This window comes from Cardiocondyla obscurior, linkage group LG02, assembly GCF_019399895.1.
Source record: "Cardiocondyla obscurior isolate alpha-2009 linkage group LG02, Cobs3.1, whole genome shotgun sequence".
In the NCBI taxonomy this organism is placed as follows: domain Eukaryota; kingdom Metazoa; phylum Arthropoda; class Insecta; order Hymenoptera; family Formicidae; genus Cardiocondyla; species Cardiocondyla obscurior.
The window spans coordinates 5401441-5422910 of record NC_091865.1 but is presented as its reverse complement, the minus strand read 5'-3'; the positions used below and the strand labels follow the sequence as shown (position 1 = coordinate 5422910).

General features: G+C 40.0%; 1 protein-coding gene across 1 annotated transcript; it reads left to right on the top strand.

Moving 5' to 3' along the window:
- The first annotated feature begins 6779 nt into the window (after window positions 1–6779).
- LOC139110219 (histone-lysine N-methyltransferase SETMAR-like) lies at window positions 6780–8076 on the top strand. The gene is made up of 2 exons (XM_070669856.1): window positions 6780–7208; window positions 7426–8076. The coding sequence occupies exons 1-2, from the start codon at window positions 6780–6782 to the stop codon at window positions 8074–8076; spliced, it is 1080 nt and encodes a 359-aa protein (XP_070525957.1).
- Window positions 8077–21470: the final 13394 nt, after the last annotated feature.

The following is a 21470-nucleotide window of genomic DNA, read 5'->3' as shown; positions in this document are numbered from 1 at the left end:
ATCGCAAGCCGTGACGGACTTGGATCAGTGGAAATTAGTGGTACCGCAAAAAGATAGGATCGAAATTATTCGCGAAAATCACGATCCGCCGCAGGCGGGACACCTCGGAATTGAGAAAACGTACCGTCGAGTCGCGACGCGATATTATTGGCCGCGCATGCACAAAACGATCGTGAATTACGTGCGTAGGTGCGATATTTGCCAGAAAACAAAAGTCGAACAAGACGTACCGGCCGGATTGATGGGACGACGCGTTATCGAAGCCCCGTGGACCGTGGTCGCCGCGGATATTATGGGACCGTTACCGACCAGTAAATCGGGTCACGCATATTTACTCGTCCTACAAGATCTTTTCACGAAATGGGTTGAGTGCCGACCACTCCGAAAAGCGACAGGATCAAAAATCCGCGAAGCTATCGAAGATTTAATTATTTTTCGATGGGGCGCACCGCGCGTACTGCTCACGGATAACGGCACGGAATTTAATAACCGAGATATTAAAGAATTAACGGACAAATACGGCCTTTATCATTCAACCGTTCCGCCATATCATCCGCAAGCTAATCCAGTAGAGAGAATTAATCGCGTTTTAAAAACCATGATTACCGCTTATTTAGAGAGAGATCACCGTGAATGGGACGTACACATTAATGAATTTCGTTTCGCATATAATACGGCACACCACGAGTCGCTACAAGCTACGCCCGCGTTTCTTAATTTTGGGAGGGAACCGCAACCGGTTGGAATTAGGCCCGGAAAAGCCGAGACGAACGTAGAGGTTGAGCCTACAGAGCCCGAAAAATGGAAAGAGCGCATGGAGCGCATTCAACTTTTGAGAGAATGGGTTATTGAAAATTTGGAAGAGGCTCGACAGAAGCAAGCGCGATATTACAATGCTCGGCATAAAGATCGACAGTTTAAGATCGGTGATCAAGTCCTTAAAAGACAACACGTTCTATCGTCCGCCACGCAACACATTGCAGCCAAACTCGCGAAAAAATTTCACGGTCCGTTTACGATAGCGAAAGTTTTGTCGCCTGTCGTTTTCGAGCTCGTGGATAAATCAGGACAACCAGGGGGAAAAATACATGTCAAAGACTTGAAACCCTATAACGACCCTTCTAACTCCTAGGAACCTACTAACAATAAGGAGCTCTCGGACCGCTATGTCGGACCAGGTGGGCGAGGTCGCCGCTCTTTTGGAGGACTTGAGCGTCGGTCGAGAAGGCTTCTGGGAGGCAGCCGAGATCGCTATCTGCAATCACTATCTACACTTGCAGCGATTCTGCGGCGAGTCGGTAGAGGAGCAGCTGAAGCGGAGGAAGATCCCGAGAATAATACGGATCGAACCCCTCCGCAAAGCCATATCCTTGCCGGCAATGGCCGAGAGCAAACCACCGCTTTGGTGGGCATCGGAAGAGCATTGGCCCAGCGTCTCCGAGAGCAGCAGTAGTTCCGACGAGAACGAGATGATTCCGGGGGCCGGGTACCGCGGCAATCTGTTGATGATGTCCCTGGCTAAGTCTCGAAAAGGGACAGAGGAAGATGCGGCCTGGGACGGGAAACCAGAGAAACCCCAGGTACGGGAACCCCAGCTACCGGAGAAGGAGACAAAACCGGTACCAAGAGAGCAAGCGGCGATAGGACGTCCCGAGCTCCGGAGGGACCGAGAACGGTGTTGGAACTGCGGGTCACGGCATCATTTCATGCACCGCTGCCCGCAGCCACGCCAACGGAATTACTGCTACCGCTGCGGACGTCCGGGAGTCACCGTCCGAAGCTGTCCCGAATGCGGAGAGGCATGGAGGGCCCAGGGCCCGTTTGTCCCAGGGAAGGGAAATGTGGGAAAGGAGGCTCCGATACGACGGGGTGGACCGCCCGGAATCCGAAGGGCTAGCGACCAGGACCAGAGACGCCGTGACCCGAGCCGACATTAGTTTTATTAAGGAATCGTCCTGTTTCGTCCGATATATATTTTTTTTTGTTTTTGTTTGTTTTTTTTTATTTTGGCCTTCCCGATCCGGTGAAAGGGAAAAATTATTTTTTTTCTTTTTTTCTTTTTTTTTCCTGTTGCGCCTTTCTCTTGTACGGCTCTTTACCGGCGGCCCGAAGCCATTCGGATATATATTTTTTTTTCTTCTTTCTTCGTTTTTGTTTATATATGAGTGAGTTTGATTTTTATTTTTTTTTTCTTTCCCCCTGGTTGGGTTGGTCGGTTACGTTAATTTGTTATTAGGTTAAGATTTTTTTTTGCGTTTGGGGTATTGCTGTTACGTTGACAATGTTATTTCTTTTTATGCGCTTTTCTTTCCCCTGTTTGTAACGCTCTCTCGCGAGAGGAGCCATATCGCTTCCACGCTCGATGGCACTCGGCCAGAGGCGGGACCAAATAAAGTATTGGTGGTACGAAGAAGAGAATGGATACGGACTGCGTATTCTGTTGAACTATTGTTTTCCCCCACCCCCTGATATGTGAACTTGGACTACGTAAAAAGGGGGGGATCATCATCTCCGGAGATTCCGCTGGGCCCGCGGTCACCTGGGGCCTCCTGAGGGGAGGGCTGCGGGTGGAGGACCCCCGATACGCTCCTTCTTGGCGTGGGGGAGTTGTGACGTGGCGGCTTCGGCTGCTTCGTCGCAGCTCCCCGCGACCGTCACAAACGCAGCGGCGTTAGACGGGCCCGATAGCGTAGAAAGTAAAGAGGGGCGCGGGAATCTTCGGAGGATTTGTATTTGATTTTGAGGCGATAATTAACGATCGCGGTACTGGATTCTGTTGCTATCGTATGTTAACGAGAATATCGGCCGTCCGCACCGCGAGAGGGGCAAGAAGGGCAGACCATGGGTGGAGGCGCGAGAGTCCGGAAGAAAGGGTGACCGCATACGGGCCCGGGATGGGAGGCCACCCATCCCGAGGGCCTTGGAGGAAACCTACCGCCTACGCGTCTCGACGCTGGAATGGGACCTGCGAGGAGAGTGGCACGACCGCGGGCTATCCAAAGCTCGCGCCAACCTATTAGTACCGATAGGGCTATGTGAGGGCAGCGGCTCCCGCGGAAAATCGGCAGCGTGGCGCGCGGAAAAATCCGCGAGACGCGAGAGTGGGGATGCGCCGGGCCTCGTGCCGAAAATTCGCGCGGTCCTCGCTCTCTTCCGTGTAGACCGGCGTGCGAGACTGGCGATAGATAGGGACTAGCGGGCGAGAGTACGAGTGAGCGAGAACGATTCGAGCGAGAGCCAGAGTGAGAGAGCGAGGACGAGTCGATCGAGAGCGGGAGCGAGAGAGAGAGGGCTAGAGTGCGAGGAAAAGCGAGAACACCTAAGGACGTCAGGGAGCGTTTATTCGGTGAGATTTTCCACCCGCATTGCGGAATTATTATATTGTACAGCCCTTCGCCTCCCGGGGAGACCGACGCGGACTTGGACGATACCCGGCCACATAATACGGGCACGTGGACCCGTTAGATTATTTTGGCGGATCCTTGTCGTGGGACAAGGACGTAAGGTTAGTGGGTGGCAGCCGACGGGCGTCCAAGGGCCGGTGCCTGGGCCCCGCGAGACCTGTCGGGGCAATTCGCTTGCTTTGATTGCTTCGATCGTAGGTGAAGTTGTCGTCCGTCGCGTCCGTACGGAGAGCCCTCGGCAGCGGCTGAGGTCGGAAAAGCAATCCCGCGGTCTCGTTCGCGACAGGCGAGTTTTCGCGTAGATTCTCTCGTGCCGCGGTGTCCCGTGGAGGCCCGTCGCGTGTAGGGGAGACGCGTGGCCGGCATCACAACATCCAGGGCCGACGCGAGAAGATTTCACTCTCGTGCGCTTATTCTAATTTTTGTTATTTTTTTTTATATAATTGTGGTTCCGTTGAACCTAATAAACGGATCCTCTGTTTATAGTCGTGTTCGCGTACGTCTTATTTTGTGTCGTCGTTCCTGTTTGTCCGAGAATTCCGCGTGCTATACCCCGCCCCTCTCCGTTCGAATGGGCTAGCCCCCGCGCGTGACGGCGATTCAAATTAGGTCGGAATTATCGAGGACCGGATAACTAGTCCGAGATAAAAATCGGCACGGCGGGGCCCGTGCCTGGCGCCCAAAATTCGTGTTCGTGCAAGATTCCGCCGTCCCGCGCCGGACTACGGCCGAGGTACCGCGACCCCTCCTCCCTCCCTACCCCTCGTGGCACGTCGGTGCACGGATCTTTCGTCCGTGCACGGTCGTCCCTTTTTGTTCACGACTCTCTCCTCCGGGAGGAGAGACTACTAAAAGAAATATCGTGACAAATTATACAAAAAATAAACTGAAAAATGTATATATTTTTTACTAAATGTATATAGGTTTACTAGCCTTCAAAATTTTTTTGTGTATCCTTATCAGATAATTCTCCAATTTTTGCACCGAGTTCTTCAACAGATAAGTTTAGGATTTCAATTATTTTCTTCTAAAATGTAGTAAAATTAATATAAAAGATTAATATAAGTACTATAAATAAAAGAACGAGATTACATATATAAAAATTATGTATATTGTATAAAATTTAGGCTCTATTTCATCAACACGAGTTAATCTAATCGAATGGTTACCTTTCAGAGTAGCAATCATGAAACATATAACTGGTGTTTATTAATCTATATTTTTGACATCAGCTTTATGTTTGGCAGTTGCAACTTTGAAAGTTAATCTACTGATTACATTAACTCGCGTTGGTGAATCAAACCTTTCTCTTACAAATTTGTAATACTACAATAATTAATAATTGCATGAAAACGTTTGTGAACTTATATACAACTTACCGTTATATAATAAACACGAATAAACACGATACCAGAAACTGTTTTCGTGAGACAGTCACAAGAAAAATTAACATTATCTAGCCACTAGTAGACGCAATTTGCCTAGCAACTAACAAACGTGTTGCCTAGCAACTAACAAACGAGTTGCCATTGGCTTGCCGTAAACTGATCCATCAGTAAAATTTTATTTTCACTGGTTAAAATCAGTGCAAAGTTGTACATGTATTATTATACACTGAAAATCAGTAAAAAATCATTGAAAATCAGTAAAAAATCACTGAAAATCAGTAAAAAATCGCTGATTTTCAGTTAAAAATCACTGATTGTCAGTGAAATACTGCTGTACTAAATCAATCAGCGATATTTTTACTGATTAACTTTAAGAGAGTAAGTTTAAGACAAAAATGTTTCTTGAAACAGTTATATAATTTTAAATCAATTTTTTATACATATCTTAATACTTATGCATGTTATGCATCAAAAAATTTAAATTATTTTATTGTTTGTGTTGAGGAAGAACGGAGTTCAAAAAAAAAGATTGCTTTGTATTATAATGTATATGTATATTTGAATAAAGATTTACTAGATTAAAGTGTCGTTTATGAGCGACTAAAAGCGACTGACACAGCAGCCTTCGATGTGCGAAAATACAGATAATAATGTACGTGCCTAACGGCAGTAACAGCTTCAGGGTCGTAACGCTAAAGAATAAAATTTAGATATTACAAAAGTACGCAAATTATAATATTCTCAACAGTTTGTAGAGCAATTAAAACTTAAGCGAGTAATATTATAATGTGATCTTTGGTTATTCCGGGAGGTTGACAACAATTATTAATTATCGACACAATTGAGTTTCTTTGTAATAAAAAGAGTTTTTTTTATTTTATTGTTAACATCTTTTGTTTTTACATTATGAACAAAATCCTACCTGTAATAAAAAGAAACGAAATTTAACGTCACTAATTACAGTATGTCAGCGTTTGGATTTACTTTTAACCATTCTCTCTCAAGATCTCACTCTATAATAAATCCTGCACGTCTTTTAAGTGTACATTGCCCGTCAGTAATAGCATTTCGCGGTGCACGAGTCACTTCGGTTTGCAGCAACGGCGGCATGCTTGCGCAAACGCGTCAAGCATCATACAATAAAGCCTGCAAGTATGCAGCAAAGCGCCGATGCAAAAAACGTGAAAATGTATTAATTAATATTATAATATGAAAGAAAACATGTTGTTTATTAATAAAATTAACATTTTAATTTTAAAAATATATTCCACTGTCTTGTGAAAGACAATTTAATGTCCCGCTGTCTCGAAAAAGACAATACAATACTTCGCTGTTTTGAGAAAGACATTTTAATATTTTGCTGCATTTAGAAAGACAATTTAAAATGTCGAACTAATAAAAATGTTCAATCAATATACAGGGTGTTAACGCAACATACACATCAGTATGTCGGGTTGCCTATCAACCTATCGACAGGCGCGGGCTACTAATTTATTGACACTATCAACAAATCGAGTTACCGAAATACTGCAGAATGCTGATCCATCTTTCCGGCGGGAGAAAGATTAAGTTTTGGTTACTCTAATATAATATTAAATGTAAAATTTATAGCATAATAGGTATTGTATTAAATAATATAAGGTTTAAATAACAAAAATTAAAATACGGGAAAATATATCGCCACTCTACGCATAAAATTTTCCCTCACTCGTCTCAGTATGCGAAGATGATTTCGGTACATGCGTCGCAAATTCTATTTTTTAGTACTTCAGCATGTTTTAATTCAGTTTTATACACATCATTTTTTAAAAGAACCCCACGCGAAAAAATCTAGTGGCGTAAGATTCGGAGAGCGTGGTGGCCACTCCTGAGAATTGTAATGCCGTTTATCTTTTATTTAAAAAAGATAACATCAAAACGAAGCGTGCATGTCACACAAGTCGCGTTAACATACACGGTCGGTCTCATTAACTTTTGAGAAATTACAATGGAAAAATACTCGTATGAGGAATTAACCGATATGATACTGATTTATGGTGAGTGCCAACAAAATCAGAAGCAAGCGGCTGCTCTGTACGCAAATAGATTCCCGGACAGACGTCGTGTAGACCACGGATTTTTCCACCGTCTCTGTGAGAGATTAAAAACAAATGGCCAGTTTTACAAATCTCGCAGGCCCATTCATGTTCCAAAAAGAAATCGGGAAATTATCGATGCTTTCCAAGAGGCTGTTGTGGCAAATCCTCATACAAGTACGAGAGCAATTGCTAAGGACTTAAATATGTCTTATTTTGCCGTGCATAAAACTATAAAATATTCGTTAAATATGCATCCATTTAAACGGCATACTTCTCAGAAACTTACACCTGAAGATAAGGATCAAAGATTAAATTTTTGTGAATGGATCATTAACCATGTAAGTTTATTTAAAAAATTATTTGCTATTCTGTTGTTACAATATACTAAACGTAATTATTATTGTTTGTTACTATCGATATAACATTAAACTTGTAAAAAATGTTTTTAAGATGTCTTTTAGACTGAACAGATATTTTTAAAACGTCTTTCAAGCGTGCGTGTTGTACGGGTGCCATCAGTTTCGTACTAACTAGACTCCAATTTATAATTCGCAGGTAAATTTTAATGATGCCGGAAATGATCCATTCTTAAAAAATATTTTATGGACTGATGAAGCCGTTTTTAGAAAAAATGGGTTCATAAACCGGCAAAACGAGCACCATTATGCAGAGAACAATCCCCGTTGTATTAAAGAAATAAACATTCAAGACAGATGGACTGTTAATGTGTGGCTCGGAATTATAGGAGATTATGTAATTGGTCCTGAATTTATTGAAGGCTATGTAAATTCTGAATATTCTTCAGAGTTCCTTCTGAATCGGCTCAACGACCTTTTGGAGGATGCGCCATTGGCACAAAGACTAGAAATGAGATTCCAGCAAGATGGACATCCCGCTCACACTTCTCGTTTGGCAAGGAATATTTTAAGAGAAAAATTTTCCGAAAAATGGATCGGGCTTTATGGTCCTCAGGAGTGGCCACCACGCTCTCTGGATCTCACGCCACTGGACTTTTTCGCGTGGAGTTATTTAAAAAATAAAGTGTATAAAAATGAACTAGAAAATGCTGAAGAATTAAAACAGAGAATTCGCGACGCGTGTTCTGAAATTACTCCTCGCACATTAAAACAAGTTAGGGAAAATTTTATGCGAAGAGTGGCGATATGTTTGGAAGAAAACGGTGGTTACATCGAGCATTTATTATAAGTATAAATATGTTTATGTTCTATATGTTATAAACAATACCGTTTATTATATGTTTCTATATTTAAAATTATTATATGTGTTGTTTTCCCGTATTTTAATTTTTGTTATTTAAACCTTATATTATTTAAGACAATACCTATTATGCTATAAATTTTACATTTGACATTATATTAGAGTGGCCAAAACTTAATCTCCCTCCCGCCAAAAAGATGGATCAGCATTCTGCAGTATTTCGGTAACTCGATTTGTTGATAGTGTCGATAAATTAGTAGCCCGCCCCTGTCGATAGGTTGATAGGCAACCCGACATACTGATGTGTATGTTGCGTTAACACCCTGTATTTGTTGGTCCTGAAAAGGGCCAATTCGTGGTCGAAGCTGTGGAACCGCACTGTTTTAATAATCAGTTCAATAACCGGACAGGTCGATCACTTGATTGAGACGATTAAAATCGAATCAATCAAATTTGCGAGGAAGTTCGATGGAAACCAAAGTCCTTGTCAGACTTCTCTCGCATGATCCACTAATGCTGCTGTCGTTCTATTCCATCGTGGTTCCCATTGCTGAACGATTTGCGTCCAAACATTTTCTATTAGATTCAAATCTGACGAACTAGCTGGCTAGTCTATCAAGAAGATCTACAGATGATTCCGAAACCACGCTTGTGTTTCACGTGACATGTAGACTGCTGAATTATTCTGCACCAATCGGATAATTGGCATATCCTTTTCTGAGTATATTGCTCGTATTGAAGAAAGAAAAACTTTTTCCAGTATGCGAACATACTTTTCCGAGTTTATTTGCGTAGATATGTGCACCAATTCTTCAATTGTAGTGCCGGGTATCCATTCCCATATCGCACATAAAATTCTCTTACTACGGTAGGTAGACACAACGTAATTCGGATCCAGCCTTTGATCTCTTGGATGCCATACGTGTGACTTGTGATCAGCACACGATACGAAGATTTTTTTATCGGTCCATATCGTGGTTTCCCACTCCGCACGGCTTGTCGCTAAATGTTGTTAAGTAAACGCGATCTGTTGCTCGTGATTACCAGGAGTCAACGGAATTTTATGGGCTGGACGATAACAGTATAACCCGGCTTTGTTTAAATGTCGCCGGGCGGTACTCGCGGAAACTTGAACGTTCGCTGCGTTAATCGCTTCTTGGATAAATCCAAAAAGACGATTCACATCGCGAGCGACGATTGCCTCATCCTCTTCTGCTGTAGTCATACGAGGACGACAATTTAATGGACGATGATCATGCAGAGCATAATCCCTGCTCTCATTAAATCGTCGTATCCATCGTCGGACAATTGGTTCAGAGCACGGAATATCAGCAGCAATTTCTGCTACCGATCTTCTAGCCTGCCACTGTCTGACAATACGTCCTCGTATTTCCAAGCATAAGATTGGAACCATCTTATAAAATAAAAATAACACTTTAAACACTCTATTACGTTCGCTTTGCTTTACGACACCACAAAAAGTGATATCGTTTGAACAAAATAACAAGTGCAGTTTCTTAAACAATTAAAAAACTCAAAACAACACTAATATAATAAATTTATTTTTAATTTTTGATTAATTATTTTAATTGTTAATATTATTGATAATGACATCATGATATTTGTTGATGTTAATATATTAAATGGAGAAGTAAAATAAATCAACATAAATTCCTGCATAAACATTTTAAAAATATTTAAATTTTAATTTATCAATAGATAACATGTTTTCTTTTTAAATATAATATTAATAAATTATTTTTACGCCATTACATTTAAACGCAATGCCGGCTCGCGGAGCACGTAAATATAGAAAAGTATTAGCGTTTACAGTATGTACGAATAGATCAGACCGCGTGCGGTGTAAGCGAATATAACAAACCAAAATAGTAGCGTTTAAGTAACATATATGTCTGTCCTTACGCTTCCCATTAAAACAAACGCGTGCGAGCAAGAAGGCTAGTGTATACCGCTTTAATCCCGTGCATCGCCTATGGCGTTCTCTCTCTATCGCACGTTTCAATGGAGGATGGAGTTAAAACATCGCGTTCCACTACCATTTCCTCCGCCCTCTCGATCTCCTCGGTGCTCCACGGCACATGTGCGAGCATCGTTGTGTGAAGCTTGATGCGTTAGCGCACGCATGCCACCGTCGCCGCAGACCGGAGTGACTCATCCACCGCAAAACGCTATTACTGATAAGAAGTGTACCTTTTGTATCTATCTTCTAATCATCGTGCAGATCTCGATCTTTTCGACGTTCGAGAGAGAGCGGCAATAATCGGAGCAATATTAAAGAACTATAGTTTCTTTACATTAATATAAATAAAATGTATTTATAGTCACTGTTGTTCAAAATTGAAATCGTTAAGTACGACTCGATACATGAGCGCACTCATCAATTATCAACCGCTCACCGAGAGGGCGTAAGAATCAATTATCGACCGATCATCACGTTATCATCGCTTCCGGATGGCGCTGCCGGAAGAAACTTCAGTCGCCACGTGCTTTTCTCGTTCATTCTGGTGTAGGTGCTCAAGCGTACAGCAGTTGTGTAAAGCGGATAACTAGTGTGAATAAAAATGGATTTTAGCTCTCAGGGTATTAGGGTATTGAACTCATCGCAGAAGTCTTCTCAAAATACACATCTCAAGATTACTGTTATTCATCAGAGTGAAGAACTCAATAAAGTACATCACACGGACATTTTAAACTTACCACGCAGGAGTGGCTACTTGCGTGGTTTTACGACTCATTGGGCCAAATATCGCCTCAAAGAGAAAAGGCAACCAACAAACAGACAAACTCGACAGAATTTACAGTGAGTGACTCAATTAACATGTGATTGTGACTGCAGTCTAGCGCGGTTAACTTGACTGTACAGCTGTGACTCGCGACGATTCTGTTCAATTTCGAAAGCTGTATATGTGAATAGTAAACTAATTTTTTGCTGTCACCTCATTAAAGTTAAAATTCATACAGGGTGAATTTTAATGGTTGTACCAGCCTTTTACCGTACGAGCTAATTACCGACTGAAACTTTGATTACCGATTTTTTCAATAGATCGCGGCGCTATAGAAATCGATCGCGCGTATAAGCAAGCTAAACATTTTTATTTAATATATATATTATTAATAATATTTGTGGCTTTAAAAGTGGACTTCCACACCACCTTTGAGGTGCCACTTTTGGCGCGTTAAGTTTTTTTAAAGTGGACTTTCGCCTGTAGCCATATCGTACCACATATCGTCCTATTTCCGACGGAAAAGCTAAACAGATATATTGAGTCATATCGCGTAAGTACATGCGAATGAAATTTTCATCGGCATGCAATCGTGCGCAACATGTCTGCAATATCCGTTTAAACTTTATTTAAGTAATTGCTCAAAATGAGCCCCCTCCATCCGCTCACAAAATACCGCCCTTTTCAATAATGCGCTACGTACCCGGCGTAGGATCTGCGGACTTATTGCGCGGCAAGCTCGCACAATCCTGTCTTTCAAATCATCTACGCTTGCAGGTCGCGTAGCGTAAACCTCTTGTTTAACGTGACCCCACAGAAAGAAGTCTAGCGGTGTTAGGTCTGGTGAACGCGGCGGCTATTCGTGAGGACCATGAAGACCGATCCAACGATTACCAAATTTTCTATTTAACAAGGCTCTTGTTTTAATGGCCGTGTGCGCAGGATGGCCATCCTGTTGGAACCACATATTTCTACGTAATTCCAAAGGCACATCGTCCAATAAATTTCCAAGATCTCGTCTAAGAAATCTTCGGTATTGTTGGCCATCGATCTTCCCATCGATGAAATATGGTCCAACGATGTGGTCCCCAAGAATACCCGCCCAAACATTCACAGACCACCGGACTTGTGAAATGCGCTTGCTGCATCAATAGGGATTCTCGGTGGCCCAATAATGTAAATTGTGGCGGTTAACCACACCATTATTATGAAAAATACATTCGTCCGAAAACAGAATGTATTTTTGCAAAATAATAGTTTCTTCACTTGCATTAAGGAACCATCGACAATACCGCAATCTGCGAACGTCATCGTTAACATGGGTCTTGAGTAAGGCAGATTTTATAGGGATGGAAGTGACCCGATTTTAAAACTTTACATACCGTCGCCTGACTCACTCCTTGGTTCGAGCTACGGTCACTCGTACTGATGGTCAGTTATTCCGAACCGTTTCTCGGATTTGAGCCGTGTTTATATGCCCGTGTTCGGCCTATAAAAAAATATGAAAATAATGTAAAGCTATAAACTTATTTTAGCCAAAAGTTTTTTAATTAAATATGTTATACCTGCAGGCTTAATAGGACAGGAAATTGTCCGTAACGTCGAAAACCTCGCCGCGCCTTGAAAATTTGTCAGTACGACTGTTTGCGCTCGGGTACCGCTGAGAATACATTCTCGCGGCTGCGCTCGGATTTTCGTGACATAGTATGAACATTGGCGTATCGCCACATCTCACTATTAGTAAAATTATGAGCCATGGTTATCTGTTGCTCAATATCGAAGCGAGGCAACGACTAAATAATAAAAAATTATAGTTTGTTACTGTTATTGTTTTACTTTCGCGTTTGTTTCAGTAACAAGCATTTGTTTTTGTTAAAGACACCGCGTTAAGAAACAAACGCGAAAGTAAAACAGTAACAAACTATGAATTTTATTATTCGCCTCAGCGTATTGAGCACATCCAGGCTTAACAATACTTTAATTACTAATAATATATTGCCAATGTTCCTCCTATGTGCGAAAATCCAGCGCAGCCGCAGAATGTATTCTCAGCGGTACCCGAAGCGCAAACAGTCGTACCGACAAATTTTTTCAAGGCTGGCGGCGAGGCTTCGACGTTACGGACAATTTCGTCCTATTAAGCCTGCAGGTATAACATATTTAATTAAAAAACTTTTGCTAAAATAAGTTTATAGCTTTACATTATTTTCATATTTTTTATAGGCCGAACACGGCATATAAACACGGCTCAAATCCGAGAAACGGTTCGGAATAATTCGACCATCAGTACGAGGACCGTAGCTCGGAACCAAGGAGTGAGTCAGGCGACGGTATGTAAAGTTTTAAAATCGGGTCACTTCCATCCCTATAAAATCTGCCTTACTCAAGAACTCCATGTTAACGATGACGTTCGCAGATTGCGGTATTGTCGATGGTTCCTTAATGCAAGTGAAGAAAACTATTATTTTGCAAAATACATTCTGTTTTCGGACGAATGTATTTTCCAATAATGGTGGTGGTTAACAATTTACATTATTGGGCCACCGAGAATCCCTACTGGATGCAGCAAAGTAGAAGTCCGGTGGTCTGTGATGTTTGGGCGGGTATTCTTGGGGACCACATCGTTGGACCATATTTCATCGATGGGAAGATCGATGGCCAACAATACCGAAGATTTCTTAGACGAGATCTTGGAAATTTATTGGACGATGTGCCTTTGGAATTACGTAGAAATATGTGGTTCCAACAGGATGGCCATCCTGCGCACACGGCCATTAAAACAAGAGCCTTGTTAAATAGAAAATTTGGTAATCGTTGGATCGGTCTTCATGGTCCTCACGAATAACCGCCGCGTTCACCAGACCTAACACCGCTAGACTTCTTTCTGTGGGGTCACGTTAAACAAGAGGTTTACGCTACGCGACCTGCAAGCGTAGATGATTTGAAAGACAGGATTGTGCGAGCTTGCCGCGCAATAAGTCCGCAGATCCTACGCCGGGTACGTAGCGCATTATTGAAAAGGGCGGTATTTTGTGAGCGGATGGAGGGGGCTCATTTTGAGCAATTACTTAAATAAAGTTTTAAACGGATATATTGCAGACATGTTGCGCACGATTGCATGCCGATGAAAATTTTCATTCGCATGTACTTTTACGCGATATGACTCAATATATCTGTTTAGCTTTTCCGTCGGAAATAGGACGATATGTGGTACGATATGGCTACAGGCGAAAGTCCACTTTAAAAAAACTTAACGCGCCAAAAGTGGCACCTCAAAGGTGGTGTGGAAGTCCACTTTTAAAGCCACAAATATTATTAATAATATATATATTAAATAAAAATGTTTAGCTTGCTTATACGCGCGATCGATTTCTATAGCGCCGCGATCTATTGAAAAAATCGGTAATCAAAGTTCCAGTCGGTAATTAGCTCGTACGGTAAAAGGCTGGTACAACCATTAAAATTCACCCTGTATAATTGTGATCCTTCGAGCTGGATCGCAGGACTTGTAGTCGAGCCAGCAGAACACGAGTACATTACGTGTTTGCGTGTTTAGCATCATACACTCACGTGCACAGTGCCGGCTCACGCGTGTTCACAATGGCCGACTCAGGGAAAGAAAAGAAAAGAGACAAAAAGAGAGATAAGAAAAGAAACAGAAGAACAAAAAAACAGAAGGACAAAAAAACAACATTGACGCTACAGCTTGACGTGCCAAAAGACCGCTCATTTCGAAGAAATTTACCTGGCGCATTGCAACTTCAGTTGGTTTTCAAAGTTCACTTACAACAGGCCCGACTCAAGGCCATTTATGAACTCGGGTTCAAGTGCCCAGAAGATCCTGAACAGACAACTTTAAACAAAATCAACGCCATGTTGGATCAACTGGAAGATTTGCACAAGGCATTTCTCGACGAGCATTTATACTTTGAGTTAACATGGCCGGTAGCTCTTAAGAAATATGAATATTTCAAGCAACACACATTCTATAAGGAATCCATTGCTTATATGGCCAGTAAGAGATTACTCAGTAGAGTGAAGACATCACTCATAAAGAAATTTCCAATTCCTTCTCCTGTAGCTCCTCAAGAAACTCAGCGGACAACTTCTAGATTGTCAATCATTTCATTATCGAAATTCTCAGGAGAATACTCAGCGTGGCCAGAATTTAGAGATTTGTTTACATCCATTGTAATGCAGCGCAAATCATTAACAGATGTAGAGCGGTTTCACTATTTGCGTGGATGTCTTGCGGAGGTTCCTGCAAAGTTCATATCAGGATTTTCGCTCACCGCTGAATCGCTCAACCCGTCATGGAGTAAACTCATTAAGTGATTTGAAAATAAGCGCCTGTTTTTTCAAGCCGGGCTCGATCGCATTTTTAGTGAACCTGCAAGAGTCAATAGGAATGCTGCCTCTCTAAAACACTTCGTCACCACAGTAGTTGAAGTAATGGAGCTAATGGACTGTAGCAGTACAGTCACTGGGGCTAACTGAGAATTTAGACGAGTGCATCCCGGTCTATCAACTGACCAGACGATTAGATAATACTATTCGGGAACGCTGAGAGACTTCCTTGGGAGATGACGACGAGTATCCACCGTTGCACCGCGGGGTTGCTGTCGGGTCCGTTCTCCAGATAGTATTAAGGAATTATTAAATAAAAAAACCTCTGTCTTTTATGTACCACCGTTTATTATTTCAGTCTTCTTCCTTATACAGCGTTCTTGGAAGGATAACAGACGGCGATATTCAGTACCGCGATATACTTTACAAATAACTGCGGGCGGCTCGTGGTCGCCCGCTATACACTCGGCTGTTGCTATGTCAAAATCATAGCACTCAACAATTCGCGAGTGGCAACCACGATAGTTCTAAAACCGTCGCGTCCCGAGCGGAAATGACAGTGTAACGAGAAAAAATTCGCGATTTCGTGAATTGTCGTGAGTGGTTTCAGAAGTTCAAGAACGATGATTTTAACATCGAAAACAAAGAACGTAGCGGAAGGCCGAAAGTGTACGACGACGCGGAATTGGAAGAATTACTGAATAAAGATTTGTGCCAAATGCAAGAAGAACTTCCACTTACATTAAAAGTGACTCAACAAGCAGTTTCACATCGGTTGAAATTATTGAGAATGATTCAGAAACAAGGACATTGGGTTCCACATAAACTGACGTCTGTCAAGACTTATCTGCAAACACTTAATCGGGAAGTTTTACCCCACCCGCCATATTCGTCAGACATTGCTCCATCTGATTTCCATTTGTTTCGATCGATGGCGCATGGCTTGTCTGAACAGCACTTCACATCATATAAAGATACGAAAAATTGGATCGATTCGTGGATAAACTCAAAAAGTGAAGAATTCTTCCGACACGGTATCCGTATGCTGCTTGAAAGATGGCAAAAATTAGTGTCAAACGATGGACAATACTTTGATTAAAACACAGGTACTGTTTTTTTGTAACAAATGCCCATTTTTTTTAATAAAAAACGGCGGAAATTTATTTGTACACCTAAAACATATTTTTTATATTGAAGACTGTCAACTTTATTCTTTTACACCGTAATTAATTATAATATTAATGTTATATAAAAAACTGTGAATCAATCTCTTTCAAATTGGAGCCTACATTTTAAAACCGTTATATTTTTCATTTTATGATAATAAACTTTTTCTAAATAATCTTAAAAACTTAGTATTACTAAAATATTTACGTACATTAAAACGACCGTAATTCTGTGGTATCGAATATCGTGCAGACGACGGATACCCGGTATGCTCACCGAAAATGCAGGATTCGAAAGAATTGTAGATCCGAGAATGTACGAGACTTGATTTGTAACAAATTAACTTACAGTTTATTATCACACAAAATAATTTGACGGACGCGTGATAGAGACGCCTTCAATTATAAACAAAGATCGAATACAGAGTATATGACGCTAGGCGTGAACACGGTTACAAACTATGATCTACGACGGATCGATACGACGGTAATCGATACGCGGAAATCAGTAGGCGGATCGCGACAATAATTTCGGCGGGCGTATTGACGCCGCCTGTGCGAGATCGCGGATATAATCGGGCGCGCGATTCGTAACGCGGATAGTACGTCTAGGCGTGGTTTATCGCGGTGATCTAACGCGGGATATCGAATACGCGCGGATTAAGGGACGCGACGCGATCGCGGTGAAATTTCAGTGCAGGACGGAGCACCTTGCCAGGTGTTACGTCTATGAAGTTAGCCCCTTATTTTTGATTTTCAAAAAGAAACAGCAGAGTTTTGATAGCCCTCGCAAGAGTTCTAGAGTTCCTTATTATTTTTATAAAGAGTTCCGTCGATTAAAGCGATAAAAACGTTAATTAAATAATGGGGGGGCTAACTTCACGCAGCCCTTTTGCGATAAATTAATTTTTTTTTTAATCGATAGATTTTGAAGAGTTCTAGAGTTCCCTATACATGTATATTATATAAAGAGTTCTGTGCAAATAATCCCTTAAAAAATCAAAAAAGTATTCAAACATAAGACAGGAAATTTTTTCACGATTTTCGCAGTTCTCAGCGGAGTTCTGCTGGCCCCCACAAGAGTTCTGTCGAAAACTCTTATAACTCGATCCGTTCCGACCAACTCTTGCCGAGATACAGCTCTCCAAAGTTTAGAAATTTTAGGGGGTGAGTTTTTTTCGCGATTTTCGTAGTTCTCGGCGGAGTTCTGTTGCTCTTACTATTTTACTATTTTTTATTTTTGTAATGGTAGCATTTTTTTAGTTTTCTTTTTGTTAACGTTTTATAATGTGCAGTTAGTTTACTTTGACATAAGTACTGCATTGTATTTATTAATATTTATATTTTGTTTATAAACTGTTTTTTTTTATTGTTGTAAAGAGTTGTCTAACGCAAAATTTTACTTACTTTGAGTGTTAAAATTTGTGACAATTTTGCTGCAGAAGACATGTTCGAGAATCATTTTTTAAAACAGGAAGACCAACAGTTCTATTTGTATTACTAAAATCCCAATCAGCGCATGGCGTCAAATAATTTAATTTTGATCGTTTCAAAACATATGTTTCATGTTTTTCTGATGCTTCTCTTTTTATTTTACATCGCCAATTTTCTATTTCGTTTAATGGCGTTTGTTCCCCATTATTACTATCTTTGTTTCTTAATTTTGTAGAACTGCTTAAATTTGATATGTCTGACGATATTGACGATATTTTGTCACTTTCACTAATATTATCATTTGTTGCACCACGGGGGTGCCGTGGGGTCCGTTCTCCGGATTATTGTAGTTTGCGGGGTGAAATAAAGAACCTTTTTTATCTTGAGGCACCTTTTTATTTTTCTTTAATGATTTCTTACAGCAATCGACGCCACGCGATTTAGTTCTTAATTGCGACTTCCCGTTCGGGCTGCGGTTGCCCATATATATGCCTTGCTGTTGCTAGGTCGAAAATCTTAACATTCAGCAGATTCGCGGGTGGCAACCGCGAATATTCTCGAAGCGTCGCGTTCTGGCCGGAAATGCCGGATTACCTTGATCGGCGATATTCTGCCGATCCTGCTAAATTGTCGCGCGCGTGCGAGGTTTCGTCGTTATTCTCGAGCCTTCTGTTACCAGGGGCTCGGGATATAACACATTTTCTGAAAATGTTTTTAAAAGACTTTCTTTGTCAGATTTTAGTGAATTTAAAATTGTTTTATTTAAATCTATTTTATTATTAAAGATGTTTTGGATTACACTATCTTCTTCTGCTATTTTTGAACTTAAATCTTTTAAAGAACTTTCGTCATCAGTACCTTGTGCTAGACTAAATTCTGTTTTTTTTTATCTGATTATTTTTTACATGCAATAATACGTTATCTTCTTTATAATTTTTTAATGAATTTAATTCTGCTTTATTTAAGTCTATTTTTTTTGATAACGCACATGACAATTTATTATTTAAATATTCAATATGTTGAAATATAAATTTGTCTACGCGCATGGGTAGTTGATTTTGAAATACTCTGGTTTTTAATTCTGTAAATTCTGCTTCGACAAAAGATGATATGGCGATCTGTAGACCACGCTTAAAATACTGTCTCATTATTCCTGTCCATAACGGAAATAGGACATAAAATGTTTTATTTTTTGTGCGGCTTCAATGTTGTAAAATGCATTAAAGACAAACTTATTGTAGGAAACTTTAGCATGTTTTTTTGCTTCAATAAATACGTTTTCGGCCCAAGTAGCCCAGCTAGCTTCAGCAGTCATTTCGTCATCTGCACATTTATCATTTATATGTTCCTCTGGTTTTTTAATATTATTTCCTTTAATAATATTATTAATTTTTAAGACATGTATCTCTGATGCTAACAACATAACCAGTGTTTCGTTGTCATTGCCAGTTTCCTCGCTCAATGTTACAACTAATATAGATTTAAGTAATTCCTTTATGTCATTAAAATTATCCATCTGATATAATTTTCCAAGATATCTTAAAAAACATTGCTGTACTTTTAAAGGTTTTCTTCTTAAGCAGTTTCATCTGGCAATCATTGCCATGAAATGGCTGACATCAAGTCTTAGGTAATATAATAGAACATTATTATAATTATTATTTACGATTTTGTAACATATTTGCAAATAGTTACTCAAATCTGTGCAATTTGCAAACACGCGTGCCACTGCAATTAAAATTGCCTTTCCGAAATCCGTAACAACAATTCCAGGTTTTGAAGCATTATTTCTTACAATTTCAGATAAAAAATAACTTATCATAGATGCATCGTGCTTTGCGAATATCATTTGAAAAGCAGGAAAATTGCCATATTGTGAAACACAAAGGCATTGGTATAAAAACAATTGCAAGGACTGTTCCCCGGTAGGAAGGCGTAATTTCTTCGCTATACTTTTTGTAGCATCTATTGTTAAAAAGCTGTCTTTACTTCTATTAGCTTTTTCATTCATAACTTGTTGTTCTTGCGTCCAATACATACAATAAAATGGATTTAATCCAATATTATGTATAATTCCACTGATTGTAATGCACTTTGCTATGTTTAAATTCTGTATTAGATCAGAATTTTCTAGTTATATTCGTCTATCTATTTCTTCTTGTTTTTCTTTGCATAAAACAGTATTGTCATACAAAATTGGTGGGATATTATTGCCAAAATTCATTAATCTATTGGCTTCTTCATTGCGCCATACATTGGCACTTTTATTTCCAATAATCAAATCACTTGCCACTTTTTCCCGCATTTCACTTCTTAACGGTCTTTTCTTTTTGTGTGTAACGTTATGAGAAAAATCAATGTGCCTGCATTCAAAAATTACGTCGTTTTCTTTTACGAGTATAATGTATAAAATTCCCACTAGTTTTGCATTACATTCATTACATATTTCTTTAAATTAAACGTAACACTTTGCATTACTGCTTTGAAATACTTTCGCATGCTTAAATGAAAACGCGCATGGTATTTTGGTTTGTTGCCATATATGGCAGCAACAATGTGAGTCCATTTGCTTGTTTGTAATAAGAGGTAATTTCTTTGTTTTTGTCGGTTTCAATTATACGGTATTTTAATAGGCGTCATTTGCGTCTATTTTTTCTCGGAGATTATTAATTTAAATTTGTTTATCGACTTTTGTACAGTGTTGCTAACATTTACATCATTATACGAGCTGTTCTTTGATATGTTTGATACGTTACATATTTCTTCTTTATTAATATTAAATGCTTTTAAGACAGCACTGTACCACTCTTGTCAGTTTTTAAAAGTGTATAAATGTGTTTTGGAATGATATTGGACTCACTATTTATCATTTTTTCAGATATTAATTTATATATGACATGCGATGGTGGAAATATTTTTCCATCATCAATGGGTCTGTGTTCTTCCGTAATTATAATATTGTGCAGCTTTTCTTTGTCATACATTTTTTTTGTCTCACAATGTGTAATTTTTTAAAATTAATTTTAATTATATATTTAATAATTTATATTTTAAATTAAAAAATGTTTTTATTAATTTTTTTATTTGCATATACCGTAAAATTAGAAAAACCTAATAACTTAATTTTTAAAATCAACGTATTAATAGTAGAACTAAAAGATAAAAGGAAAAAAATATAGAAAAAGTTTAGGAGTGGTTTAAAAAAAAATAAAAATGAATATAAAGGTTAACAGTATGGAGAATAGATATGGGAAAACAAAAAATACGTTAGAAATAAGATGCAGCGAAATTAAATTAAAAGCTTAAGATCATAAAGAATTTCTTACAAAATTATAAAAAGATTGAGTATACTAGTTGTATATTTCACATATTCCAATGTGAATGTTCTAATGCTACTGCGTCATGTATCAAACATGTTACTTTTTTAATCATGACAGCTGTAACTTCATACCTGTACATTGTGACGTAGCGGCTCGTGCTGCTTTATCGCAGCTTTCCGCGGTCGTCACTGGGCGCAGCGGCGCTGGATGGACCGCCGTGTGAGGAGAGCGGAAAAAGATCGAGAAATCTCCGGGGGTCCTCTTCGTGTTTAGGAAACGTAGCCTAATTGTCACAGAATTCCTTTATTTCTGTTGCTACCGTATGTCGTCGAGCCGACGGGACGTCATCATCATACGGGAAAGATGAAGAC